This window comes from Taudactylus pleione, unplaced genomic scaffold (genome assembly GCF_031769625.1).
Source record: "Taudactylus pleione unplaced genomic scaffold, aTauple2 ptg000156l, whole genome shotgun sequence".
In the NCBI taxonomy this organism is placed as follows: Eukaryota; Metazoa; Chordata; class Amphibia; order Anura; family Myobatrachidae; genus Taudactylus; species Taudactylus pleione.
The window spans coordinates 14,055,858-14,083,776 of record NW_028284558.1 but is presented as its reverse complement, the minus strand read 5'-3'; the positions used below and the strand labels follow the sequence as shown (position 1 = coordinate 14,083,776).

The 27,919-nt window shown below is 48.8% G+C and overlaps 1 protein-coding gene across 1 annotated transcript; it reads left to right on the top strand.

Moving 5' to 3' along the window:
- On the top strand, nucleotides 1-27,286 carry MCM6 (minichromosome maintenance complex component 6). Its single transcript, XM_088474906.1, has 17 exons — nucleotides 1-248; nucleotides 8,949-9,095; nucleotides 9,178-9,288; nucleotides 12,475-12,724; nucleotides 12,990-13,155; nucleotides 13,676-13,821; nucleotides 14,263-14,413; nucleotides 14,498-14,639; nucleotides 16,033-16,174; nucleotides 16,582-16,689; nucleotides 16,781-16,936; nucleotides 17,870-17,998; nucleotides 18,079-18,240; nucleotides 24,877-25,009; nucleotides 25,086-25,241; nucleotides 25,332-25,471; nucleotides 26,567-27,286. Exons 1-17 carry the CDS (start codon nucleotides 142-144, stop codon nucleotides 26,687-26,689), a joined length of 2,469 nt encoding a protein of 822 aa, XP_088331032.1. The 5' UTR covers nucleotides 1-141; the 3' UTR covers nucleotides 26,690-27,286.
- Nucleotides 27,287-27,919: the final 633 nt, after the last annotated feature.

Genomic DNA, 27,919 nt, shown 5'->3' with positions numbered 1-27,919 from the left:
TTTGTAGATCATCGTCTTCTATTGGCTGCTAGTGGCGCGAAACTAGACACGTGACGCCGGAGTTTGCCGCGAAAGTTCAGCATTGTACCCGGCAGAGAGGAAGGACGAGAACAGCCGCGATCAGCAGCACCACAACACACCATGGACGTCTCCGAGCCCAACGTAGCCGCCGCGGCCGGAGCAGCAGCGCTCGTCAGGGATGAGGTGGCCGAGAAGTGCCAGAAACTCTTTCAGGACTTCTTGGAGGAGTGAGTTCCCCGGTCGGATCCCCCCGCGTTACTCCCCACATGTGCCCACCAGCATTTCCTTTGCACAAAGGAGCATCCCTCCCCCCGCACTGCTCCCGGGCCCCTTGTGCAGTCTGTCAGTGCCAGGGACCCCAATGCAGGCCCCTGCTCGCTGTATATATTCATATACCGCCCTACTCGTCCTGATGCAAACTGTTAGAGCCCCTCAATACCGGTGCAGGGTCCCGGTGTAATATAAGGCAGATAACCTTCCTATTCGCTCTGTAGGCTGCAGGTGACACACACATATTCAGGTACATTCAGGTACTGCGGTGGTTCTTAAATTATCTGAATTTTGGACAACTATAAGGCCCTATACTGTACATTGAGTATTGCTCTTGGCTGCTACTTTTTCTCCAGAATGCCTTTCATGACATTCATCTGTTTGTCATGAAGACCACCCTGGTGTGTACACTGCAGTGTCCTATGGTCATTTCATAGTACTACTGTTTACATGTTGTAACCTCTACTGCTGCTGTCAACATTATGTAACCAGTAATAACCTAGCATATAAAAAAAGGCTAGCGTCAATTGCATTGCAGAACTGCCTACACCCAGGGCCTGATTCAGACCCGCTTGCAAGCTGGTTGATGGTCAGGCAGTGCGCACGCATGAGGAATCGCTCGCATCCAAAAGGGGCGGCTGTCGATGTTGATCGATAGCTCGCCCTTTTTGGTGTGGGGGGGTGGGGTGTGGCTGGCCAAACAGAGGCGTACCTGAAGGAACGCCTGCCGTTTGGGGGCTCTATTTGAGCCGGAAGCTCACTGAGGCTTGCGGTAGACGAAACCCTACCACAAGGGTCTTGTTGTAAGCCCCGATCATCGCGACCATCGCCTGGCCGCTCGCTAAAGCTGTGGGTGGTCACCCACAGCTTAGCGAGCGGCCAGGAGGCCGGACTGAAGAAAAAGAAGAAAAAACTCCCTTCAGACCTGCAAGCTGCCTCCGCCAGCGAGCCCCAGTGTATCTTGATGGTGGTAATATGAGAATTTACTTCAGGAGCTGATATATAGAGGCATACTGATGTGTCTTTATACATCTTTGCAGCAATTGTGTGAAAAAACCCCTCTTAGTGCACCAAGTCCTGTGAGACTCTGCTAGTGCCAGTCATTTTTTGTCTTTGCCGAAAATGCGTCCAAGTTGTGATGTGACTAGGCCGCACCAGCGGACTCTGTCACACTCAGATATACAAGTGTCACATCAAATAAATCTGCAGAGTCCCTGAATCTTTGTATGAAGTGCTACAATATAGTGGCCGCAGCTTTTTTTCATATCGAGTTCCGTTTAGATTCATATACAGGTACAAACTCTGGTGCACCGTTGTATGTGTCTCATGAAATTAATCAGCAGTGTCTGCTGGTGTGTCCTCATTGCATCTCATTGGTACTTAGATTAATTTTTGTAAAGAAGCCTTACACTAGCAGAGTAGCACCGTATCTGGCAGCTCACTCCCGCCAGTCCAGTTGTGGTGTATTGAGGCTGGATGTATGAGGACACATCTGTGTGTATTTCTACTTCAGGGTCCATAGGGTATCCACAGGATACCTTAGGGTATAGGTGATGACATCAGGTATCGGGCACCATAGAGTTAAGTTTTCAGTCCTCCCAAGATGCACTAGGGTCCCCCTCCTATACCCCGCCCCCGAGCCAAGGCATCTCAGTTTAGTTTGGTGCCCGGCCGGAGTCGGATGCACCTGTTGGAGTGTGGGCCAAGAAGAGCCCCTGGGAAGTTTTCTTCAAGCAGCTGTGGCTGCACATCTGGAAGTACAGCATGGACAGTCACTCCTGACGTCCATGCTGTCTTCCCTACACCCCCACCGGTACGAGAACGCCGGTACTGATCCGGGGAGGTGACCCCAGATGTTCAGGACCATGGCCGGAATCAAGGGGGACAGCAGGGTAAGCAACGGGGTCCTGCGGTGGGTCCCCGCTGTTACGTGGTCCAGAGTCCCCAGGCAGGGGGGTCCCTGGGGACTGGCTGCAGCGTGGAGCCAGGTTCTAACCTGTGCTTCCACTACCCCCCTGGGACAGCTGGACCGCGGCAGAGCGGTAGCGCTGCAGCGTCCCAGGGGTTAAATGCATGCCAGGGGAGCGCGCCTTCCCTGTCTCACAGCCGGCGCCTCCCCCGCTGCACACAGCCCTCTCTACACACGCTGACTGGTCCTGTGTCAGCGCTCCTCCCCCAGGCCGGCCTCCTCTCTGCTCCTCGGTGGCCATCTTTTGAAGAAGCATGGTGAGCGCTGCTGGACGCTGAAGAACGGTGGCATCGTGGTCTGGGTCCCCCTGCATACCTCTCCTCCATTGGATTAAGGTCTGTGTATGCAGCGCTGTGTCCTACCAGGCTCTGAGTCTGTGTAGTTGAGGATCAGCGCTGATAGTGCAGGAATTGATTTCTTTGCATTGTATGTGACCTATGCTAGCGTCTGCTGCCTGTACTTTCATTTTCTATCTGTCAGCATTTAACTGTCCCTGTTCTTTCTGCTAAAGCCCTTGCGGTGCTTGCTGGGTGGTCTCACACTATACTAACGAGTATCAGTGAGAGGGGTCACATACTTGCCATTATGTCTGAAAGTGATTTTCCTCTCCAGCTTTTATGTACTACATGCAAGGTACCTATAGCAGAGGGGGACGGCAGTGCGGAGGGTCGACGGTGTTATTCGTTGACGTGACCGATTACGGTCACGGCTCCAGTACAGGAGCCGCCCTGGGCTTGTTTTGCCAAAGCTCTTACAACCCTCGTGGGCCAGTTAGCTCCGCAGCCTGCCCTCAGATGGGTTTGTCCCAGCAGTCAGTGGTGTCGTCACCCATGCAGGGTTTCCCAAGACAATTGATGGTACCCCACAGTCTCCCTATTTCCCCTCTTCAGGTCTCTCATGAGCCTGCGTGGGTTAATTCGTTAACACGCTCTGTACAGCAGTTGTCAGAAGTGTTGCAAGGGGAGTCTGTGATGCGGCCTCACAAACTGCCAGTGGCGTCTCGTGTCTGTTCCTTATGAGGATGACGACTGGACGTCCGATGATGGGGAGATTCTGGATCTTTCTGACCAGGAACCTTCCCGTCCTAAAGAGTCGGATGCTAAGTCTAAGGTGTATATACCTGGCCTTATTCGTGCAGTCCGTACTGCTTTTAGTTATTGAGGATGAGGAGCCTTCGGTATCAAAGTCTTAAGTACGCCTTTTTCAAAGATGTTAAAGGAGATACCACAGTGTTTCCTCTTTCGGGGCAATTAGTTGACCACTTGGAGGAAGCGTGGAAACAGCCAGGCAAACGATATCGGCCTCAAAGGCGTTTAGCAGTGGCGTATCCGTTTGCGGACAATTATTTTGCCAAATGGGAATCCCCGCCTCAGGTGGATTCTCATGTGACACGCCTTGTCCGTAGTGCCACTTTACCCATGCCATCCATGTCCTCCCTTAAGGATGCTACGGACCGCAAGGTGGAGATCTGCCTGAAGTCTGCCTATTCCCTTACGGGGGGGGGGGGGGCATTTGCTGGGTTGCCCAAGCTATGGAGCGCTGGGCTGATGCGTTGGAGGCGTCCTTCGATTCTGACTGTTCGGCTGAGCAGACGGAGTTGATCATCAATCTCCCGGATTCGGCCACTTATGTCAACGAAGCGGCCTTGGATATTAGTACCCTGGCGTCTCGAATTTCTTCGGCAGCTGTGGCTGCTCGTCGCACCCTGTGGTTGCGATCCTGGAAGGCGGACGCTGATTCCAAGAAGGGTTTGGAGGCGTTGCCTTTTAACGGAGAAGTTCTCTTCGGTCCGGACCTGGACAAGATTGTAGCCACGCTGGCGGCAGCTAAATCGGCATGTCTCCCGTCGGCTGCTGTTCCTTCTCGTTCAGGTACTCCGTCCTTTCGGTCTTATAGGGCCCAGGGTAGGCCTAAGACACAGTCCTTTCCCCGACCGGCTGGCCCCAAGAAATCGGCTAAGCCCCGGAAACAGGCCTGGAGTACCAGACGTCCGGCCCCTAAGCCAGATGACAAGCCTGCGGCCTGACGGTCCGGGCCTCCCTGGAGGCCGCCTGCTGCAGTTCGCCCGGTGTTGGTTGGTCACCACGACAGACACTTGGGTTCTCGAGGTGGTCTCACACGGGTATGCCCTCTCCTTCCGGCACAGACCCCCGGCTCGATTCTTCACCACGGGGCTGCCATCAGACCAGAACAAAGCAACGGAGCTGCGGAAGGTTTTGCACACTATGCTCCAGGCTGGAGTTATAGTGCCTGTTCCATTCTCCCAGAGGGGCCAGGGTTTCTATTCCTATCTCTTTTTGGTGCAGAAACCCAAATGGGTCGTTTCGTCCGATTCTCAACCTCAAAGCTCTCAACAAATATTTGCGGGTACCGAAGTTTCGGATGGATACCCTATGGTCCATCATTCTGGCGCTGGAACCTGGGGACTACATGGTGTCATTGGACATACAGGACGCTTACCTGCATGTCCCTATTCTTTTGCGCCATCAGCAGTTCCTCAGGTTTGCAATCTGCAGCGACCACTTTCAGTTCCGGGCGTTACCTTTTGGCCTGGCGACAGCACCACGTGTTTTCACCAAGGTGATGGCGGTCATGGCGGCTTCCCTGCGGCTGCAGGGGGATCCGCATGTTGCCGCACTTGGACGACCTTCTCTTAGTGGCAGGATCTCCGGAGCTCCTTCTCCGACACTTGGACCTGACCATTGCGCTACTGCAACGGCACGGCTGGTTGATAAACTGGCAGAAGTCCACCCTGATCCCGTCTCAGCGGATTCTGCACCTCGGAGCCTTATTGGACTCGGGACAGCAAAGGATCTTTGAGACGGGGGAAAAGATCGCTGCCTTACAGTCAAGGGTGCGCAGTTGTCTGCAGAGCCGCCGGGTGTCTCTGCACTCGGCGATGAGGTTACTGGGCTCCATGGTGTCGGTATTCGACATGGTGGAATATGCCCAGTTTCACTCAAGACCTCTGCAGCACCTGATCCTGTCCAAATGGAATGGACTGCCTCAGTCTCTGAAATCCCAGTCGATAGAGCTCACTCCGGATGTTCGCCTGTCCCTTGCCTGGTGGTTGCAGACGACCCATCTCAACAGGGGTCGTCCGTTCTGGGTGGAGAATTGGGTCCTGTTGACAATGGACGCCAGTCTTCGGGGCTGGGGAGCAGTTTCGGGTCCACACTTGTTTCAGGGCAGGTGGACTCCGGCGGAAGCGGAGCTTCCAATAAACATCTTGGAACTTCGAGCGGTTTTCAATGCTCTCCAGCAGGCACATCGGGTTCTCCAGGGTCGCCCAGTGCAGGTCCAGTCGGACAACGCTACCACCGTGGCCTACATAAACCGGCAAGGAGGAACCCGAAGTCGGGCGGCTCTCGTAGAGGTGTCTCGGATCCGTGTATGGGCGGAGGGCAATCTTCCGGCCATAACAGCGGTCTTCATCCCGGGAGTGCTAAACTGGGAGGCGGACTTTCTCAGTCGCCAGGACGTTCATCCGGGGGAGTGGTCCCTCCACCCGGACGTTTTTCAACTGCTGGTGGACAGGTGGGGTCTTCCAGAGATCGACCTCATGGCGTCCCGGCACAACAAGTTGCCGGTGTACGGGTCTCGCACAAGAGACGAAGAGGCGTCTCTGGTGGATGCTCTGTCCGTCCGGTGGACGTTCCGGTTTGCTTATCTCTTTCCTCCGGTTTCCCTTCTTCCACGGGTAATCCGGAAATTCAAACAGGAAGGAGGGACGCTCCTGTTGATAGCTCACGCATGGCCCAGACGGCACTGGTTCTCAGACCTTCAGGGTCTGTCCGTGGACAGTCCTCTGCGGTTGCCGCTACGACCGGACCTTCTGTCTCAGGGTCCTTGTCTTCACCCGGACCTGACTCTGCTGTCTTTGACGGCGTGGCTGTTGAGACGGCCATGTTAAGGTCCAGGGGTTTTTCCAGCTCTGTAGTGCGGACCATGCTAAGAGCTCGGAAACCGTCTTCCGCGAGAATATACCATTGCGCGTGGCATACGTTCTTCCAGTGGTGTCGACCGAGAGGTTATGCACCGCGGGAGTTTCGTCTGTCTCTGGTACTCTCCTGCCTACAGGCGGGACTGGACCATGGGCTTCGCCTTGCTTCTTTGAAGGTACAGGTTTCTGCCCTGTCTGTCTGGTTTCACCGTAGGATTGCTACAATCCCCGATGTACGCACCTTTATGCAGGGCGTTCTGCGTATTCAGCTGCCTTTTGTTCCACCTGTGGCGCCATGGGACTTGGCTGTGGTCCTGAGGGCTCTCCAGGGACCGCCGTTTGAACCACTGGGCTCAGTGGATCTTAAGTGGCTAACAGCTAAGACTGTTTTCCTTCTGGCCATAGCTTCGGCCAGACGTGTTTCTGATTTAGGGGCTCTTGTAGCCCCCTTTTCTTGATTTTTCATGGGAACTGGGCAGTGCTACGCACTCGTCCTGAATTTCTTCCCAAAGTTGTTTCCCAGTTTCATGTTAATCAGGAAATGGTTGTTCCGGCTTTTAACTCACCTGGTCTTTCGGTGGGTGAGGCCACTTTGGATTTGGCGCGGGCCTTAAGGACTTATGTTGACCACACTTCTTCGTTTAGGAAGTCGGACGCCTTGTTTGTCCTCTATGGCTTCCGTAAAAAGGGTTGGCCTGCTTCAAAGCAAACTTTGGCTGCCTGGATCCGTATGGCAATTTCTGAAGCTTATCTTCATGAAGGCCTGCCGGTTCCTCCTTCTGTGAAGGCTCATTCCACTAGGTCTGTGGGTCCTTCGTGGACAGCTCGACGTGGTGCCTCTGCAGTCCAGATCTGCAAGGCTGCTACGTGGTCCTCTGTCCATACCTTCGTGAGGTATTACAGGTTTGACACCTTTGCCGCTCAGGATGCTTCCTTCGGGCGGCGGATTCTCCTTTCAGCACAGGAGCGTCCCCACCTTTAAAGGATACTGCTTTGGGACATCCCCAAGGTATCCTGTGGATACCCTATGGACCCTGAAGTAGAAAATATGAGATATGGTTAGAACTTACCCTTGTTATCTCTATTTCTACGAAGTCCATAGGGTTCCACAGGACTCCCGCCCTGTCGCACCTGTGCTGCAGATGGGCTTTGCTCTGGTCACCGGTTTTTCTGTCTCCCTCTGGTGAGAATGTGATTCTTGTGTGTGTCCAGATCTTTTTTTCTCTCTTCCTTCTCCTCCTTCGGCCTATGGCTTGGTAACTGAGATGCCTTGGCTCGGGTGCGGGGTATAGGAGGGGGACCCCAGTGCATCCTGGGAGGACTGAAAACTTAACTCTATGGTGCCCGATGCCTGACGTCATCACCTATACCCCAAGGTATCCTGTGGAACCCTATGGACTTCGTAGAAATAGAGATAACAAGGGTAAGTTCTTACCATATCTCATATTATATAAGAATAGTGTGGTAAATTTCTCAAAACCAGCTGTTTTGGGGGTATACACACAAAAATGAAGTATACCCAGAAGGTATCAATGGGGACTGCCGCTAATAACGGAGAGATCTGCTAGTGCTCCATATTGTTTGCAATAGCAGTCCTTATAGGTCTCTATAGAGGCAGCTAAATTGAAACTCATCCATTGTAGGCTATGGGCTACAATAGTTTATTTTTTGCAAATGTCCGCTTGCACCTGTTTTATGAGGACTGTACAGTAGCTGTGCTGGGGTCCTAATAGCGATCACTTTACTTTTTACACATTGCAGGGAAGCTACTATTGGAGCCACTAATGCAGTGATAAGAAATTATAATTTTTGGGACTAGTTCACGTATATTGGCGTTTCCCATCTGATCGCAGGATCATGAGATCCTCGATCAGATGTATGGGGACCTTTTAAGGCTCATTTAACAAACACATCTGACTACAGATGTTTGTTTCTGCTGTGTGGGGCCTGTAGTTAAGAACAATTGTTATATTGGGTGCATTATGAGACCTAACTGTGGCTACACATTCAACAAGTTCTCCAGGATTTGGGATGTTATCCCACCTTGTCCCAGAGTCCAAACATTACATGTTGGTAGCACAGAAATGATATTTTGCTGCATTTGTTTGTACTACAAACTGATACACCCATTATAAAAGCACTTGTCATATATGTTAATATGGCTCCTACGTAATGAGCATCGCTTTACAGAATATATTTAATCAGTCACATAAGGGCCTGCCCTGATGGCACTTAACATGTGAGAAGATGTATTAAGCTGTGTAAATAATGAAGTTGTCCACAGGAACCATACTGCTTCAACCTATCATTTTATATAATGTATTTAGTAAATGCTAACTCACAGCTCATTGGTTACTATGGGCAGCTTCTCCATTCTTTACACTGCCTGATACATCTCCCCACATATTCCGTAGTGCACATGCAATAGGGTTATTTTTGTCAGATGCCAATTAACAATTTGGTGTCTATTTACTAAGCTTTTTTAGGAGATAAAGTGAATGGTGATAAGGTACCAGCCAATCAGCTCCTAACTGCCATATCACAGGCTGTTTGAAAAATGGCAGTTGGGAGCGGATTGGCTGGTACCTTATACCATTCACTTTATCTCCTAACAGCTTGGTAAATAGACCCCTATGTCTTGAAAGTGTGGATAAACCCCACGCAAACACCATAAAAACTTCACACTATAACACTCAGTTTGTGGCTGCACAGCAATGAGACTGATACCTTGTTTTTGACAAACAGGTTTCAGAATGTTGATGGGGAGTTGAAGTATAAGAATGATGCTGAGGAGCTGATCCGCCCTGAGCGGAACACTCTGCTCGTCAGCTTCCAGGACCTTGAGCAGTTTAATCAACAGCTGGCTACCACTGTCCAGGAAGAATTCTACAGGTGAGGCAATTGGTGATGTTTGTCACTGAGGTATTTATCTCTATGCAAATCATTCACGTTGTTATCTTTACCACCTCCTTAGAGTCTATCCGTACCTGTGTAGAGCCGTAAGATCCTTTGCCAGAGACCACGGAAATGTGCCACAGAACAAGGAATTCTACGTGGCTTTCCAAGACCTTCCTTCCAGACATAAGTATGACCTGTTCTATGTAATTAACTCTTGTACCTTCATAGGTTTTTTGTTTTGTAATAGAACATCGGTATTAAGGAAATACTGTTTTAAGTTCAAACTGGTGGTTGCTGCGTTGTGTTCTGCATTTGTATGAAAGTTGTGTACGCCCCATGTGACGGTGTGGTGAGCCCAGTGGTGTAACTAGGGTATTTGGAGCCCAGGGCAAATTTGAAGAGGGACCCCCCCCCCTCAGTATGCAGTATACAGTACCCCCAGTATGCAATTGTGGTCCCTCTCATGCAGGCCCATAGTAGTGCCCTTATACAGTATCCCCAGTAATGGTCCCTCTTATACAGCCCCCAATTAGTTCCCCTTACTCAGTACCCCCAGTAGTGGCCCCCCCAAATGCAGTGCCCCACGTAGAGTTCCCCCTTATGCAGTGCCCCCAGTAGCAGTCCCCACAATGCAGTGCGCCCAGTAGCGGTATCCCCTTATGCAGTGCCCTTTATATGGTGCCCCCAGTAGTAGTTCACCCCGCCCCCCCCCCCCCCTAGGCAGTGCCCTTTTGTGTAGTGCCCCCAGCAGTAGTACCCCCCCCCCCCCCATGCAGTTTTCCCAGCAGTGGTCCCCTTATGCAGGCACCCTGTAGTGATCCCCCCTGTCTAATGCCCCCTGTAGTGGTCCCCGCAGTGCCCCTAGCAGTAAGCCCCTTATATAGTGCCCCCAGCAGTAGTGTCCCCCTCTCCCATGCAGTGCCCCCAGTAGTGGTCCCCCTGATGCAGGCTCCCAGTAGAGACCCCCCCCTATCCAGTGGTCCCTGTAGTGCAGTGGTCCCCCGAGTGCAGTGCCTCTAGTAATAGGCCACTTTTAGAATGCCCCCCCCCCCCCAAGTAGTAGTCCCCAGTAGAGTAGCCCCCCCCCCAGTAGAGGTCCTCCCAATGGCACCCCCAGTAGTAGCCACACCTTTCCCAGTAGAGGTCCCCCCAGTAGTAGCCAACCCCTCCCCCGTTGTGCAGATAGGTTAAAAAATAAATATATGTAAAAATATACTTGCCTGATTCCACGCTGCTCTTGTCCGCGATGCCGCTCCCGCCTGCCAGTCCGCCCGGGCTGGCGCGCTCAGCATTATGGGACTGACGTCATGACGTCAGTCCCATTACCCACTGCAGGAGCCGGACGGAAGTCCTGCTCTTGCAGTGGGTGCTGCAGCAGCAGTCAATGAGAGTCTATCTGACTCTCACTGGCTGCTGTTTAACACACGCATCGCCGCCAGCGTTGGCGGCGATGCGTGTGTTATGCACAGCCTGAGACCGCCTCCTAGCGCTATTGGGCAAGCGCTCGGGGTGGGAACGGGCTCAGGTTGTGCAGCACAGGACCGGCGCTTGAAGCCTAGCGCCGGTCCTGTGCAAATGTGTAGCGCTGACTGCACTAATTGCGGTCGGCACTACACTGGCTATCTAGGGCGGGCCGGTACCGTGGCCGGCGGCGCGCCGCCGGTCCAACGGCGCCCAGGGCACGAACCCCGCTCGCCCTGGCCTAGTTACGCCACTGGGTGAGCTATGGAATGATACTTTGCGCTTGCATTAACCACTGTACGACTGCGTGTGGCGTTCATTTCATGGTCCCATCTGACTTGCAGGACACAGATGGAATGATTCAATGAATGACTGATAAGGCATACACGCTATATATGATGTGTTCAAAATTTCTTTTCGATCTGCTTTGGAACGACACATCATATAGTGCATACCCAGCTTAAAGACAAGTACACACTATACAATTCTGTCAGACCATCTGTCCAGTTTGGCTGATTGGAATGAGAAGCTGGTAATGTATGCTAGCAAATGATGATCGACCATTTGCTCCCAAACGCTGGAAACCAGAGAAAAAATTGTTCAGATAAATTGGTCAAACAGACTTGTTCTATTTGGGGTTTCCCTGGAGGAGTCCTTTAATGTTGCTGCTTATAAATATGAACTTAAACTGCTCACCCTAGGCAAGGTTATTGTGGCCAGGCATTGGCTTGAAGCTCTTCCTTCATCGATAAATGGGTCGCACTAGTGAGCAATATAGTGAACCATGAGAGGTATTTATGCACAGCATGGAAAGCTCTGGATAGGTTTTGCAAACTATGGTCTCCATGGTTTCTGTCCTAATAAGGTCGCAGGGGAGGAACTGGTGGGTTAAGCAATTTGTAAGGGCTGGGGTCACACGCACTTTCAATGTCCTTTATTACTATGTATGATATTTTATTGTCTCTACGCTATTGCATGTTTCTAGAGGCCAATAGCTACTGTACTTTGTCTAGGTGGGCTAGTGTACACTTTAGGACTGACTTTTTGACTCTGGCTTGTATTATGTTTGGAAGTTTTATTTTGTTTTTTTTTATGCAAAATAAGTAAAAATAGAAAAAAAAAATAGTTCAATTTAGCCAAGTCAGATTTTCTTTTTTTTTTGTTTTCCAGTGTTTAGGAACAAACGGTCGATTGTCATTTTGCTCCCTTACCAGATTCTCATTCCAACCAGCCAGACTGGACAGATGGCACTTTAGAGCCATCACCTGTACAAATTCGTTTCACTATTATGTCCCACATTGGCTGAAATTGGAATAGTTTTTGGTACATGTAAACAATGACAACCCATTAACCTGTGTCTGAAACTTGCATTAAGCATATTTTGTTTCATAATGTAATAAAATTATCTCCACTATGAAATGAGCTAGATAAGAAAAGCTGGTATTTGTTAGGGACTCTGTAGCTATAATCTAGTTTCATGACCTGGAGCCAGAGTGATGCTCGGGTTATTTTTGTAGTTCTTATTCTCAAGTAGGGCTGGCATATATGGTCTGAGTGTAAAGCAGATCGAGCTTCTAATCAACTCTAATATTTATTAAACAATTCCATGAAATATACATATGCTTTTAACGCCACTAAACCTGACAGTAAAGAGTAGCTGGAACTATGCTAATGAGGGAGTGTTGGGAAATGTGAGCCCTATCACTACTAATGTTCACACTGTCCATTTGCTGTAGGGATTGTTAATCCCTGTCTGAATCCTACTCGGTGATCCGTTTGCCCTGTAGAGTTCATTTGAGGACCAAAATACATTCTCATAATTCTTTATTCAAGCATTGTTTGTAACCATCTAATAGCCGTTAACACTAATGGTTATTGTTGGAATAGCTCCTAAGTTGTCGTTTCTACACAGAATCAGAGAGCTGACCACACCCCGTATTGGCTCTCTTATGAGGATCAGTGGTCAAGTTGTCAGGACTCACCCTGTTCACCCGGAGCTGGTTAGTGGGACCTTTCTGTGCCTGGATTGTCAGACTCTGGTCAAGGATGTGGAGCAACAGTTTAAATACACCCAACCCAGTATCTGCAGGAATCCGGTGTGTGCAAACAGGAGGCGGTTCATGCTGGACACAAACAAGTCTAGATTTGTTGATTTCCAGAAGGTAATAAAACAAAGTAAAATGGGTTTGTGCATCTTATAGTGATCTGAAATGGTGAGCGTTCCTGCTCATCACTGCGGAAGGAGTGGTGAGCAAAAGTTGCTTTTATGTGGTGGTATTTCTTCATTAGACTGCTTTTAATTACCAGATATGCCAATAAGGAAGCAGAGGGTTTAGCTCTTGCAGTTTCTTTTTGCTGGGTTTCTGAACCATAAGTATACTTAATAAGGTGATTTTGACTACTGACCCAGTACATTTTTATGGACAGGTTCGTATCCAGGAGACACAGGCAGAGCTTCCCCGTGGCAGTATTCCACGCAGTGTGGAAGTTATTCTGCGGGCAGAAGCCGTGGAGTCGTGTCAGGCTGGGGACAGGTGTGACTTCACAGGTTGTCTTATCGTTGTCCCAGATATTGCTCAGCTAGCTACTCCAGGTAACTGATTATGGGCAGATCTGTAGAAATATTTTTTTTGTGTAGTGATTGTTGTATGTCAGTCTAGCTGTATATAGTGGTAGTTAAATGCATAGGTGTGGGTACAGTATTGTATAACTTTCATGTGGCTAACATTTACACTACACTAGCCAACTTAAGTGTCCTCATGGTTTGCTTAAAGCAACTTGCTAAAACAGTGTTTCCCAACTCCAGTCCTCAGGGACCCCTAACAGTGCATGTTTTACAGATCTCCTAGTGGGTACACAGGTATATTCATTACTGGCTGACGCATTTTTAAAGATTCACAGATGGAGCTAGTTATTTAAATTGTGCAAATGAAGAGCTCTGTTAAACATACACTGTTAGGGGTCTCTGAGGACGTGACTTGGAACACTGGCTTGAAGCATGCAGTATTGATCACTGTTTCCATTTGCAATGTAATGTGGTAGAAAGCCTGGAGCACTATTAGGAGTTACCACCTTAAACTTCAATGTTCGTATGACAATCCTCTTTATGGCAGGTGTCCGCGCAGAGACCAGCTCACGGGTTGGGGGAACGGAGGGCTATGAAGCAGAAGGAGTGCGTGGTCTCCGAGCCCTTGGCGTTAGAGATTTGTCTTATAAGCTCGTCTTCCTCGCCTGCTATGTCGCACCAACAAATCCCAGGGTATGTAATTTGGAGAAGTGTGGTGGTTACATTATTCTTGTGTACTAGGAACACCCTCTGACCCTCCTATCCTCAAGTACAATTTTATGTATCTGGTTTGAAGTAATTGAGTGTAATGTGGTGTTTTTGTTTTTTTTGCACGAAGTGAATAACTCCATTGGAAATGATAGGCACATAGTTGTCTGCTTATAATCCAGCTTACCATTCGGACAGTAAACTCAAAATAGAAGCACGGTCCTAATGCATAAAAACTGTACTTGCATATGGAGTAGAACAAGCTGTGTTGATGGTTGTACAATACATAAATTAAGCCTTGTTTATGGATGTGTATTAGCCACAGGCTTCAGGCTTCCCTTATCTGCATGTACCACTGCTGAAATGTGATGTACGTCTGGAGTAGATAATTGGCAGTTTCCAGGCCTAAATTTTGTATCGTTTCAGTTTGGTGGCAAAGACCTTCATGATGAGGACCTGACGGCAGAGAGCATCAAGAACCAGATGTCTGTGAAGGAATGGGAGAAGGTGTTTGAAATGAGCCAAGACAAAAACTTGTACCATAACCTGTGCACTAGCCTCTTTCCTACCGTACATGGTAAGCAAGTCCCCCTCCCAGCGTATTGTCTCCTGCTTGTGGTTTTATAGGTCTGTTGACTTACTGGTCTTATTCCTCACTCAGGTAATGACGAGGTGAAGAGAGGCATTTTGCTTATGCTGTTTGGTGGTGTCCCAAAGACTACAATGGAGGGAACATCTCTGCGTGGTGACATTAATTTGTGTATTGTTGGAGATCCCAGTACAGCCAAGAGTCAGTTCCTTAAGTAAGTACAATGTGTGCGAATGGCTCAAACCTCATAAGGGATGTCACTGCTATAACATTATGGAGTATTGCTATTGAAGGTTTTATCTGCACAAAGCTGTATACACACTGGAGAGAGATCGCCCCGGTATGTCGTTACCAGCTGAATCGGAATGACATATTAGCTAGATCGTTCACTGTGTACAGCCAATCTGCCCCCTCCCACGGTAGTTAGTGATATCCTCTGGTGCACGGCGACAGCGCTGTGCAAGGTAATAAAGGACGGGACAAGGCCCCCATGACTATTTGTTTCTATCTAGTAGATCTTGAGCCTCCTCTGTTTGTGTTGTATGAGAAACTCAACCGTGTATAAATCAGTGTTGCAGAGGACAGTTATAGGGCTGTGAAAGTTAATATAACTGTGAATCTGGCCAAAACACAAAGGCAATAGTCATTTCAATAGAACCTTAATTAGTGTTCACTCTAGGACTGACGGTGGACCTAGAGAGAGGGCACATTTGTGTGTGCCCAAAAAGGGTGTGGTCAATAAAAAGGGGCGTGCCCGGCGCTTACAGACATGCCCGACTGCTCCAAGCACTGCTGTCAGTGTGAATGGATGCCAGGTGCATGCGCCCAGCATCCATTCACCGGCGGTGACTGCTACACTGCAATTTTCTCCACCCAAGGGAGGGGGCAGCACCTGCAAGGCTTTCAGCTGGGCATCGTGCTATAGGGCAGGGTGCATTTTTGCCCTTTAGAAATAGGGCAGGGTGCGGCCTAACGGGAAAGCTACTTAATCACACTTGTGTTTCCTACTTAAAAGCAAAGGGTCAGCAGTTAACTGTTCTGATGTGGTGATCAGTGGGCCCAACTCCATTGTATGGTACTGCAGACACTTTAATACCTTTTTATAAGTAACTAGCTCTAGTACCTGGCGTTGCCTGACTTTAAATCTTCAAGTTAAGTTGGGCAACCCAGACCAATTTCCACCCTCTGAAGTTTTCATCCATATTCATCCAGTGGGATGTCCAGAGCAGGCAAAACCGGGGTAAAAATTCTGCCCAGTGTAGACAAACGGGGTCCAACCGGGACCCTAATACCTGGCCAGGATTCGAAACTGGACCATCTCGCATTGGTTTCATCCCAATCGGTGCAGGTGTGTCCGAATGCATAAACAGACCAATTTTATATAAAAGATAATTGGGTTCTTCGTAGCATTTACTGGCAAAGTGACTGTTATTATACTCTTACACAATACTAGATATTGGTTGCCAGTGCCTCCTGTCTTCTATAATACAGGTCAGTGCTCTGCTCTTTCATCTGTGAATTTCCGGTCACTTAAGACCTCTTATCTAGGAAGGTGTAGCAGCTGGAGCTCCATTTTTAGTAAAGTCATAACCTATTCTCTCCACCAGGCATGTTGAGGAGTTTAGCCCACGGGCGGTGTACACAAGCGGAAAGGCGTCCAGCGCTGCAGGTCTGACGGCAGCAGTAGTGAGGGACGAAGAATCTCACGAGTTTGTGATAGAAGCTGGAGCACTGATGCTGGCTGACAATGTAAGTGTGTCCTCTAAACCTTCCTCTTGGTGGATTTGTGGCTGTGGACTAGGGAACCGTGGAGTGATGTGTGGTTTGTTGTGTCGCTTTAATTTATATAAGTAATATTTCTGATCTGACCTTTGTAGACGTTACTGTTAGTTCTGAGGGACAGTAAACGTAATTGTCAAGTATAAGCACATTAGCATGCCTGCATACAATCAAGATGGCTTAATTGGCTGTCTATTACACCAAATATAAATATTCTGCTATTTCACCATTATATACTGACTTTTTGGGAAATGTATTGGAAGCCATTATTAGGGTGGGAGGATTGTATGAATCAGTAACATGTCTGCTCGTTTATACGTTAAGTGTTAATTGATGCAGCATTGACAGATATTGATTGTATAGACCTCTCTATCCAGGGTGTCTGTTGTATTGATGAGTTTGACAAGATGGATCTTAAGGACCAGGTAGCAATCCATGAAGCCATGGAACAGCAAACCATTTCAATCACCAAAGCTGGTGTTAAGGTAAAGTGTTTGTGAGCAGCTCAAAGTACAATGATCAATGTTCTTATTTGTTCAGCATGAATCCTGACTTCTGACCTTTGTTCCCTTCTAGGCCACACTTAATGCAAGGACGTCTATCTTGGCTGCTGCAAATCCTGTTGGCGGTCGTTATGATAGGTCGAAGTCCCTAAAACAGAACATAAACTTGTCAGCTCCGATCATGTCTAGATTTGATCTCTTCTTCATCCTAGTTGATGAATGTAATGAGGTAATTACTAACAGTTTTTGTATAAATCTTCTGGAGGTAGTGTCCCCTCCCCAGTTAGGTTTTTCATATCTACTTAGTTTGTTACAGGGTGTTGACAGTGTTTTTTCCGACTTGGCTGTTTGAGGTTGGCTATTATTCCTGAGGTTCAAACTTTGCAACGTTTTACTTATTACATGTTCAGTCATCCGATATTCCTGTAATTACATTATGGGACCTTTATTTTGGTACTTTCGCTATTACAGCTGCCACACTTTGAGATTTTTAAAATGATTGAGCTCAAATTGTTGATGGAGAAATCTGTTTTTCTTTGCATCTCATCTGCTTGAAGAGTCCCGGTTGGAAGACATGTTCCTATAGGCGCCCCCATTCCTATTTTTCTGTATTGTGTACTTTCCAACCTAAGGTTGGTGTCTTATTCTCATATTAGCCAGGATAGTTCTCCCTTCTGAGATTTTGTTTCTGGTGATGGTGACCAGGAGGCCTTAGATGTGGTCAGGTCTTATATTTTATTTGGTAGGATGTCGATGTATTAGTCAGTGACTTACACCTATACTGATAGCCTGGTTGCAGAAAATCTCTGCTCACTCACCAAATCGGCGTATGGGGTTTTTTTTTTTTCCTATTTTTTTGAGGCTTTGTAAGTTTAAAAACTGGAAAGCTTCGGGGAAGAACTTCAGATTTTCAGTATTAAACCCTATGTGCCCAGCTGAAGTGCCAGCACTAATACCACATAGAATGAGAACTATATGCAGTACAAATATTTATCTTGCAGCTATAAGTATTGCTTTCTCCCCATTAGGGAACCCATTGTTATTTAAAAACTGTGTCATTAATACCGCACCGAGGGAATGTCTGTGTCACAATTTGTCCAGTCCAACTTATTTTGTATTGTTTGAGCGTTGCTTTCCATTAATTAACCTGTAATGTTTTCAGGTGACTGATTACGCCATTGCTCGTCGTATTGTCGACCTGCACTCTAGGATTGAAGAATCTATTGACAGAGTTTACACCCTCGACGAAGTCCGTAGGTACCTGCTCTTCGCTCGACAGTTCAAACCCAAGGTAAATCTCAGAATAAATATTTGTTACTGTCGTCCCACTGGTTCTTATTTTGTTTACTAAGGTTTCCTGTTAACAAACAGATATCTAAAGAGTCTGAGGATTTCATAGTGGAGCAATACAAGCGTCTGCGTCAGAGGGATGGGTCTGGCGTCACAAAGTCGGCCTGGAGGATAACTGTCCGACAGTTGGAGAGTATGATCCGGTTGTCAGAGGCGATGGCCAGAATGCACTGCAGTGATGAGGTAAGACACAAAACCGCTAAGGCAGAGGTTCCCAAACACTGTCCTCAAACACCCCAACAGTTCAGGTTTTATGATCCATGGTTGAGCACAGGAGGTTAAATCAAAATGACTGAGATATTATAAGTCACCTATGCTCAAGCATATATATCCTTTAAAACATGAATGGTTAGGGTTTGGAACCTCTGCGCTAAGGATGTAAAGAACATTATGAAAGTTCCTACTAATAGGGAACGTGTAAAATGAGGTAAATTTCTAGAATAGGTAGTCACTAAATGTTTTGGTCTTTTTTTTTTAAAGTATCTTATACTAACCAGTCTTTATACATTTGTTTTACAAAATGAGCCTTCTTCCGTATGAGCCATAAGTTCTAGACTGGCTGTTGTCAAGAAGTACTAGATATAATCTATAACTATACACCCCTTTTCTACTTCAGGGTCCATAGGGGGTCCACAGGGTTGACCTTGGGGTTATAGCTGGAACAGGATCCATGGGCACCACACAGTTAAGCTTTTAGCTCCCAGGATGCACTTGGGTCCTCCTCTATACCCCGCCCCCGAGCCACAGGCACCTCAGTGTAAGCTGGTGCCCGGCCGGAGTCGGTCACCGCGCAAGGGGGCTGCAGGAGCAGCCCCCAGAAGCTTTTTATTTTAAGTTAGATTTTATTTATTTTAATCTTTTTACTACAGACGGCAGCGAAGGGCTGTCTGTACAGACGCCCACGCTGCCGCTCTGATCCCCGACTGGCGCTGCGACGCCAGTACTGATCTGGGGATCGCGGCGGGAGGGCAGAGTCCGTACTAGCCGGACTCTGTCTACCTCCCAGGACTGCTGCCGGAGTCGCCGGGGATTCAGGTAAGCCGCGCGTCGCTGGCTAGCGGCGGCGCGCGGAATGCCTTAAATGCAGTCCTTTAGCCTCCGGTCCTGGGGACAGACCGGAGGCTGCTAGCAGTGGCGGCGGGCCCCCCCCCCCCATAACCCGTGGGACCACTAGACCACCAGGGATAAAGGGGCAAGCGGGAAGCCAACATCCCTGGGGTTATGGCCAGCCAGGGGAGGAAGCCTTCCCTGTCAGCGGCTCCTCCCCTCAGCTCAGTGCGCCTTTCAGCACGCAGTCTGGCGTCGCTGAGCTGCAGTTACACGGCCACTCCTCCTCTGAGGTCTCCAGCGGCCATTTTCCCAGTGGCAGCGCAGATCTCAGGGAGCACGCGGACCGGTCCCCCTGTGTACCTCTCCCCTGATTAAGGACAGCGTACACAGCACTATAGCCCTCCCAGACACTGAATCTGGGCAGGTCGATTGTAGTGTAAAGGTGCAGTGAGTATATCTTCCTGCATGGTATGTGACTATTGCTAGTGCTGCCGTCTGTGCTTATTTTCTACTTACTGTCAGCTTATACCTATCCCTTTACTTCTCCTACAAGCCCTACAGGTGTGTGGGGGAGGGGCGTTTCTACTGACCTCACTTATATAGATCACGTATTTGTGAGGTCCGTCACATACAGTTGTGTGCTACTCAGTGCCATATTGTGGGTGGTTGTTCAGCACACCGGTGAGTGCGTTTTACTTCTACCCTGGTGCCAGATATATAATATATTCTGTCATGTCAGACGAGGAGGTTGAGCGCTCAGTGGCTCCGGTGTTGGCCTCCTGCGGACGCTGTTCTGCAGGAGTAAATAGGGAGTATTTGTCACAGGATGGCCTGTGTAGTCGATGCCAGGTGGCTCCTGGCCCATCCAGACCTTCTCTGGCGCAGGAACCACCGTGGGCGATGTTTTCTCAAGTGCTGGTGTCTATTGTGGACCGTCTGTCGGTCCCGACTGCTCTCCCTACTAGGGCGGTGCCCCAGCCGACCATCCCCCATTCCCCGGGTGTCACGCAGTTATTGCGGAGTCCTCCTGGGTCTCAATCAGTAGGTCCCTATGCGGGGTTGCCTATGTATATACAGGCTTCCCCTGTGCCGCAGCAGCCTGTGGTACCTTTTCAGGCCCCTATGGCGACTCCTCCACCATGGGTGGATGTGCTCTCCAACTCCGTGCAAAATTTGGCGGCCGCTTCCTCGGCTTTTCAGTCAATGTTGCAGACTGACATGCCTTCTAGGATTTCAAAACGCCCACTCATGACACGGGCTGCTCAGGTATCGGACTCAGAGGGTTCCTCAGATGATGGGGAGGTCCCTGATGACACTGACTCGGACGCCTCGGTCCAGGAAATGGATACCAAGTCATCCATTAATGTGCGAGCACTAGTTAGGGCGGTGCGAGCTATTCTTCTTATAGAGGATGAGGCACCGGTTCCTAAGTCGAAGTTTCCTAGTTTCAAAAAAACGAAGGTGGCTTTTGCGGTGTTTCCCCTGTCGGATCAGTTGACGGATCATATGGCGGTAGCTTGGCAGGCGCCCAGTAAGAGATTCCTTCCTCAGAAGCGGTTGGCTGCTAATTATCCCTTCCCTGAGGCACATTGTAAAAAATGGGAAACTCCACCGGCGGTGGATTCCCATGTCACCCGTTTAACTTGGGGCGCCACCTTACCATTACCGTCGATATCCTCGCTGAAGGATCCCACGGACAGGAAAGTTGAGACTTGCTTAAAGTCTATTTACTCCCTCTCCGGGGCGGTGGCCCGACCGTCCATGGCCATCTCCTGGGTGGCCAAGGCCATTGAGGGGTGGGCCAATGCATTGGAAGATACCTTCCCAGACGACGCTCCGGATGTCCAGCGGGCGTTGTTGGGACAAATGAGGGACGCTGCTTCTTACATTGGTGAAGCTTCTTTAGATGCTAGTCTGCTGACCTCGCGGGTATCGGCTGCAGCGGTGTCTGGCCGCCGATCCTTGTGGTTGCGGTCCTGGAGAGCGGACTCTGATTCAAAGAAGGGTCTGGAGGCCTTACCTTTCAATGGGGAATTACTATTTGGTCCGGACTTGGACAAAATAGTGGACACCCTGGCTAAATCTAAGTCGGCCTTCCTCCCTTCGGCGGCACTGCCTGCTAAGGTTCGGAGTTCGGCTTTTCGTTCCTTTCGGGTTCAGGGTAAGGCGAAAGGTCAGTCCTTCCCGAGACAGTCTGCGAGTAAGACTGCCTCTAAACCCAAGAAGCAAGCCTGGAGTGCTCGGCGCCCTTCTTCCAAGCAGGAAGATAAACCTGCGGCCTGATGGGACGGGCCTCCCTCTGGGGGACCTCAGAGTGGGAGGCCGACTTCTTCTATTTGCCCAGTGCTGGCACAATACCACCACGGATGCCTGGGTTCGAGAAGTGGTCTCCCAGGGGTACGCCCTGTCTTTTCGGCACAGACCACCCCACCAGTTTTTCTGCACAAGTCCTTCTCAGGACAAGACCAAGGCGTTACAGGTTCAGGAGGCTATAGAGTCCTTGCTGAAAGCAGGGGTCATTGTTCCCGTTCCTCTATCACAACGAGGGACGGGGTATTATTCGTCTCTGTTTCTGGTGCAGAAACCCAATGGTTCTCATCGCCCTATCCTCAACTTGAAGTCTCTGAACAAATTCCTCAGAGTTCCCAAGTTCAGGATGGAAACGTTACGTTCCATCATTCTGGCGATGGAACCAGGGGATTACATGGTGTCCCTGGACATCCAGGACGCCTACCTCCATGTTCCGATAGCATTTTCACACCAGCGGTATCTGAGGTTCGCTATCCTTCAACACCACTATCAGTTCCGGGCGCTACCCTTTGGTCTCTCCACGGCACCAAGGGTGTTCTCGAAGATTATGGCGGTCATGGCCGCACATCTTCGGAACCAGAATGTACGGCTGCTGCCGCATCTGGACGACCTCCTGTTGCTGGCGAGCTCCCCGGAGGTACTGCTTCAACATCTCCACCTGACGATCGCTTGCCTGCAAGCACACGGGTGGTTGATAAATTGGAAAAAGTCCTCCCTGATTCCATCACAGCGGATGGTTCATTTGGGAGCCCTGCTGGATTCGCGTCAGCAAAGGATCTTCCTGACTCCGGAGAAGGTTGCCTCCCTACAGCTGCGGATACACAGTTGCCTGAGCCGTTGCCGTCTGTCGGTCCATTCGGCTATGAGAGTTCTGGGGTCCATGGTGTCGACATTCGACATGGTGGAATTTGCCCAGTTCCATTCCCGGCCCCTGCAGGGGCTGATTCTATCAGAATGGAACGGGTTACCTCACCGGATCCGCTCTCAGGTGCTGGTGTTGTCTCCGGACGTTCGGCAATCTTTGGCTTGGTGGCTTCAGACAGCTCATCTGGTCGAGGGGCGCCCATTTTGGATCCCGGACTGGGTCCTGCTCACGACGGATGCCAGTCTCCGGGGTTGGGGGGCAGTGACCGGCTCTTTGTCGCTTCAGGGTCGTTGGTCAGCGGAAGAAGCACTTCTCCCCATCAACATCCTGGAACTGCGGGCAGTATACAGGGCCCTGCAGTCGTCCGGCCCCGCTCTTCACGGAAGGGCGGTACAGGTGCAGTCCGACAACGCCACCACGGTGGCGTATATCAACCACCAAGGCGGAACTCGCAGTCAGGCAGCGATGTCGGAGGTGTCTCGTATCCTGACTTGGGCGGAGGGTCACATTCCGGCGATCTCGGCGGTCTTCATCCCCGGAGTCCTCAATTGGGAGGCGGACTTCCTCAGCCGTCACGACGTGCATCCCGGGGAATGGTCGCTTCACCCAGAGGTGTTTCAGCTACTCGTGGACAGGTGGGGACTGCCGGAGCTGGACTTGATGGCCTCCCGTCACAATCACAAGTTGCCCGTTTACGGGTCAAGGACAAGAGACGCAGGCGCAAGTCTGGTGGACGCGCTGTCGGTGAAATGGACGTTTCACCTGGCGTATCTGTTTCCTCCGCTATCCCTGCTTCCTCGGGTTCTACGGAAATTCAAGCAGGACGGCGGCATGCTCGTGCTGGTAGCTCCGGCGTGGCCCAGACGTCCTTGGTACTCCGATCTCAGGAGCCTCTCCATCGACGCTCCGTACCTTCTTCCTCAGCGTCGGGACCTGTTGTCTCAGGGGCCCTGCCTTTACCCGGATTTGGGTCGGCTGTCTTTGACGGCGTGGCTCTTGAGACAGCCGTCTTGAGGTCTCGGGGCTTCTCCAGTTCGGTTATTGGTACCATGCTCAGGGCACGCAAGCCTGCTTCAGCACGGATTTATCACAGAGTGTGGCACACTTACTTTCAGCGGTGTGAGTCCAGACATTATGATCCTCAGGTGTTCAGAGTTTCCAGGATCTTGGAATTTCTTCAGTCAGGATTGGATCTCGGCTTACGCCTTGCATCTCTGAAGGTTCATGTGTCCGCCTTGTCCGTGTGGTTTCAACGGCGGATTGCAATACTACCAGACGTTCACACCTTTTTCCAGGGTGTTCTCAGGATCCAGCCTCCCTTTGTGCCTCCTGTGGCTCCTTGGGACTTGGCGGTGGTGCTACGGGTCCCGCAGGGTCCTCCGTTTGAGCCTCTTGAGGCGGTGGAGCTCAAGTGGCTGACATTTAAGACGGTTTTTCTCCTGGCAATTGCTTCGGCCAGGAGGGTGTCTGAATTGGGGGCGCTTTCCTGTCGCCCTCCTTTCCTGATTTTTCACCAGGACAGAGCGGTGCTCCGCACTCGTCCTGAGTTTTTGCCCAAAGTGGTCTCGAAGTTCCACATTAATCAGGAACTTGTTGTGCCAGCTTTTCAGTCCCCTGATCTTTCAGCTGGTGAGACTTCCTTAGATGTGGTCCGGGCGCTTAGAATTTATGTAGACCGGACGGCTTCGGTTAGGAAGTCTGATTCCTTGTTTATCCTCTTTGGTTTTCACAAGAGGTGTTGGCCTGCCAACAAACAAACGTTAGCCCGTTGGCTTCGTTCCGTTATTTGTGAGGCTTATGCACAAGAGGGTTTACCTGTGCCAGCTTCTGTTAAGGCTCATTCCACTCGTTCTGTGGGTCCCTCTTGGGCTGCTAGAAGTGGCGCTTCTGCTGTTCAGCTGTGTAAGGCGGCCACTTGGTCTTCTATTCAAACGTTTTTGAGGTTCTATGCGTTTGACACCTTCGCCTCTCAGGATACTTCCTTTGGGCGCCGGGTGCTCCTTTCAGCACAGGAGCGTCCCCGCCCTTAGTTGAACTGCTTTGGGACATCCCCAAGGTCAACCCTGTGGACCCCCTATGGACCCTGAAGTAGAAAACAGGAGATATGGTAAGAACTTACCTTTGTTATCTCTGTTTCTACGAAGTCCATAGGGTCCACAGGGCGCCCGCCCTGACGCACCTGGCTTCAAATGGGCTGTGTGGCTGGTCACCGGTTTTCCGTCTCCTATTGCTGTGAGTATGGTTTCTTGTGTGTTCCAGTCTTCCTTCTCTCTGTTCCATATTCTCCTCCGGCCTAGGCTGCTTACCAACTGAGGTGCCTGTGGCTCGGGGGCGGGGTATAGAGGAGGACCCAAGTGCATCCTGGGAGCTAAAAGCTTAACTGTGTGGTGCCCATGGATCCTGTTCCAGCTATAACCCCAAGGTCAACCCTGTGGACCCTATGGACTTCGTAGAAACAGAGATAACAAAGGTAAGTTCTTACCATATCTCCTGTTTTTCCAATATTGAATATAAAGTACTGTTAATCTTAATTTTATTTTTTGCACAATTTTAACACATGACGTTAAATCCTTTTCTCACTTGTGGTGTTACAGGTGCAGCCAAAACATGTAAAAGAGGCTTTCCGGTTGCTGAATAAATCTATTATTAGAGTGGAAACTCCAGATGTAAACCTGGATCAGGATGATGATGAAGAAGCAGCAGAAGAGCTTCATGATGGAATCAATGGTGAGATTTGAGGGTCTTAAGTTTTGGAAGTATTGACAAAACTACTGCCCAATACTAATATCCTAACTCCTGCTAGGAGATGCTGGAATACCCAATGGTCATGTGAATGGAATAAATGGCCTTGCAGAAAGTGAGCCACAGGAGGCTGCTGCTAAACCGTCCTTCCGCCTTGGATTCACAGAATACAAGCGTATCTCCAACTTGTTGGTTCAGCAGCTGAGGAAGGTGGAAGGTTGGTATCTGGGCAATTTCCCTATGTATATGTTCTTTCAGAACTCTGTGGTGATTAGCCAGTCTTAATAATGATTGTTGCTCCATACAGATGAGGATGAATTGTCTCAGAAGAAAAGTGAGCTCATTAACTGGTATCTGAAGGAGATTGAATCTGAAATTGACTCTGAAGAGGAACTCGTTAACCGGAAGCAAATAATCGAGAAGGTTATTCACAGGCTTGTCCATTATGTGAGTAGTTTTTCTGCTGGCATAGGTCATGTTGCTTTGACATTCTACATCGCGGGTGGGCAATTAATGGCCCTACGGCTGTTGAACTACACATCCCAGCATGCCTTACAACAGTTTTAGCATGGACAAATAGCAGAACTGTGGCAGGACATGGCTGGAATATGTATTTCTACAAAAGCTGGGGGTCTGCTTATTGCCCATCCCTGTTCTAAATGTTTGAAATGAGGGTCTTTGTTTGGAGATACCACTCCAAGTAGTGCACCCCCATAGTCTCAGGAGAGGTTGTACAGCTGTATGTTTGTGCACAAATGTCTCATTCCCTATGCAGGATGTGATCCATGGTTGGGGAATCTCCCAGTTTTCTCCTTTTCCTGTAGTTTAGGTAGTCCATGTGGTTACATGGAGAGCCTATTAATAATTGACCCTCCACAGATCTTTAACACCTTAAACTGCTTGCTGGAAATGAATTAATGTGACCATGTTTTTATCTTCACGCATTTTTATCATCCTATTCTGTTGTAGACATTATTCATATTGGCCATTCTATCAGCTCCAATTACAACAAACTAGGGCTGTAAAAGTTAAGGTATAGGACCCTTTAACAAAAAGCAGCCACCTCACTGTTCTTAAATAAATGAGAATTACATATACTAAGCTAGAGGTTCCCAAACTCTGCCATTACAGTCCATGTTTTAAAAATATCTATGCTTGAGCACATGTGACTTAATTAGTACCTCAGTCAATTTGATTTAACTATGTGGTTTGAAGCACGGATATCCTTAACCTGGACTATTGTGGCGGAGATTGGGGGACCTCTGTGCTAAGCATCAAAAATAACCTAATTAATTTGGGGACACGTTTTGTGGGACATGCTAATTGGAAAATTGTGATAATTATAAAAGCCCTGTTTAGAGAAGAATAGTTGTATTTATATTTACACTGGAGTCAAGGATTTCACAAATCAAATTGCTGATACTTATAAACATTTTGATTTGTGAGTCTGACTCTGCTGCTTATTCCCTCCTAGCGTGTGGTGTTTTTGTAGGTATTGAGTGAGAGAAATGCAAATTACCTTTTTATTTTTATTTTTTTTAGGATCAAATCTTGATTGAATTGTCGCAGGTGACTGGGCTGAAAGGGTCAGCCGGTGAGGAGGAAACTACAAAGGAAGAGGATCCTTGTTTGGTAGTAAATCCTAACTATATATTGGAGGACTAGACTTGCATCTTTGGGGATCCTCTTCTGATTGAAAGACTACGTTTTGTTTCCAAGCTTAAGCCTTGTCCTCTGGATTTTCATGACTGCTGCTTTTGTGACCAATGAAACGGTCAACTGTCAATTTTATCGGAGCAGCTTTTCGGCAGACATTGTTTTTATCTGATAGTTCTTCAGAGGGTGTCTCTGCTAAATGATTTGTAACCACCTGTATAGAAGCCTACTCTCAAGCTATGGGAGCTGACATGGACCTCTGTCAATTTGTATGTGGTCACAGACAACTGCTGTGGACTGCTGGAATAAGTTTAACACAAGGACAGTAACTGTTTTTCTTAAAGGGGAAATAACTTTGACCTTTGGATAAAGGGCAGTTCTCCCATTGTTAGACCATGGTTTTAAGAATTTTATTGTTCCTTTTTAATGTACCCAGTGAATTGGTTTAGCCAACAAAAGCAGATGTATTTTAAAACCATTGATGTCCCTTTTTTAATGTGTAATTATCCTGTGTATCTCACTAGTTTACGAGCTGACCTGGTTATTTTATACTGCTTTTAAATGCTGTAGATTGGTTGAAAACAATGAAATATATTTTCAAGTCTGTTTTGCATAAATTACATTTTATTCCCTAGTAGAGTTTCTCAAATTGTCACCATGGAATCTTAAAAGGTGCATGTTTTCAGGGTATCTTCAGAAAAAATGAGCACATGTAGATCTGTTGTGTTGGTCAATTTGTAGATATGGAAAGCATGCTTTTAGGGTTCCATGAGGACCAAATTTGGGAAACCCTGCTTAGCGCACTTACTACCAAGTCTGTATCTAGTATTATAACCACTCCTGTGACTGGTGCTTAATCACATAAGTGCTCAAAAGTGTAATTTATGGTGGTTTATTACATTATTCAGGCAGGAACAGGGCTTGGTCTACAGAGTTTGTGTACACAAATAAATTTAAAGGCCTGTTCATTGTGGCTTATTAACACTTGGGGTTAGGTACCCCCCCCCCCCCCCCCCCAAGAGGGTTAGGCTTAGACAGAGGGGGTTTAGGCACCCCTAATCATACCGATCCCCCTTGTAATGAGTACCTTTTTTGTTTGTAAGATTTTTTTTATTTATTTATTTTTTTTCTAATGAGGTGCCTGTGCTCTGCCTGTTGCAGCACACAGGCTGAGTACAACGGCTGGCGGGAGTGCGGTTTGTTGCTGCGGTGGAGGAAAGGCGTGCTACCTGGCTGCAC

Coding starts and splice junctions, on each gene's coding strand:
- MCM6 (XM_088474906.1), top strand. CDS start 142: ATGGACGTCTCCGAGCCCAACGTAGCCGCCGCGGCCGGAGCAGCAGCG. Junction 13,822..14,262: donor TCGCACCAACAAATCCCAGG/GTATGTAATTTG, acceptor GTATCGTTTCAG/TTTGGTGGCAAAGACCTTCA. Junction 25,242..25,331: donor GCAGCTGAGGAAGGTGGAAG/GTTGGTATCTGG, acceptor TGCTCCATACAG/ATGAGGATGAATTGTCTCAG.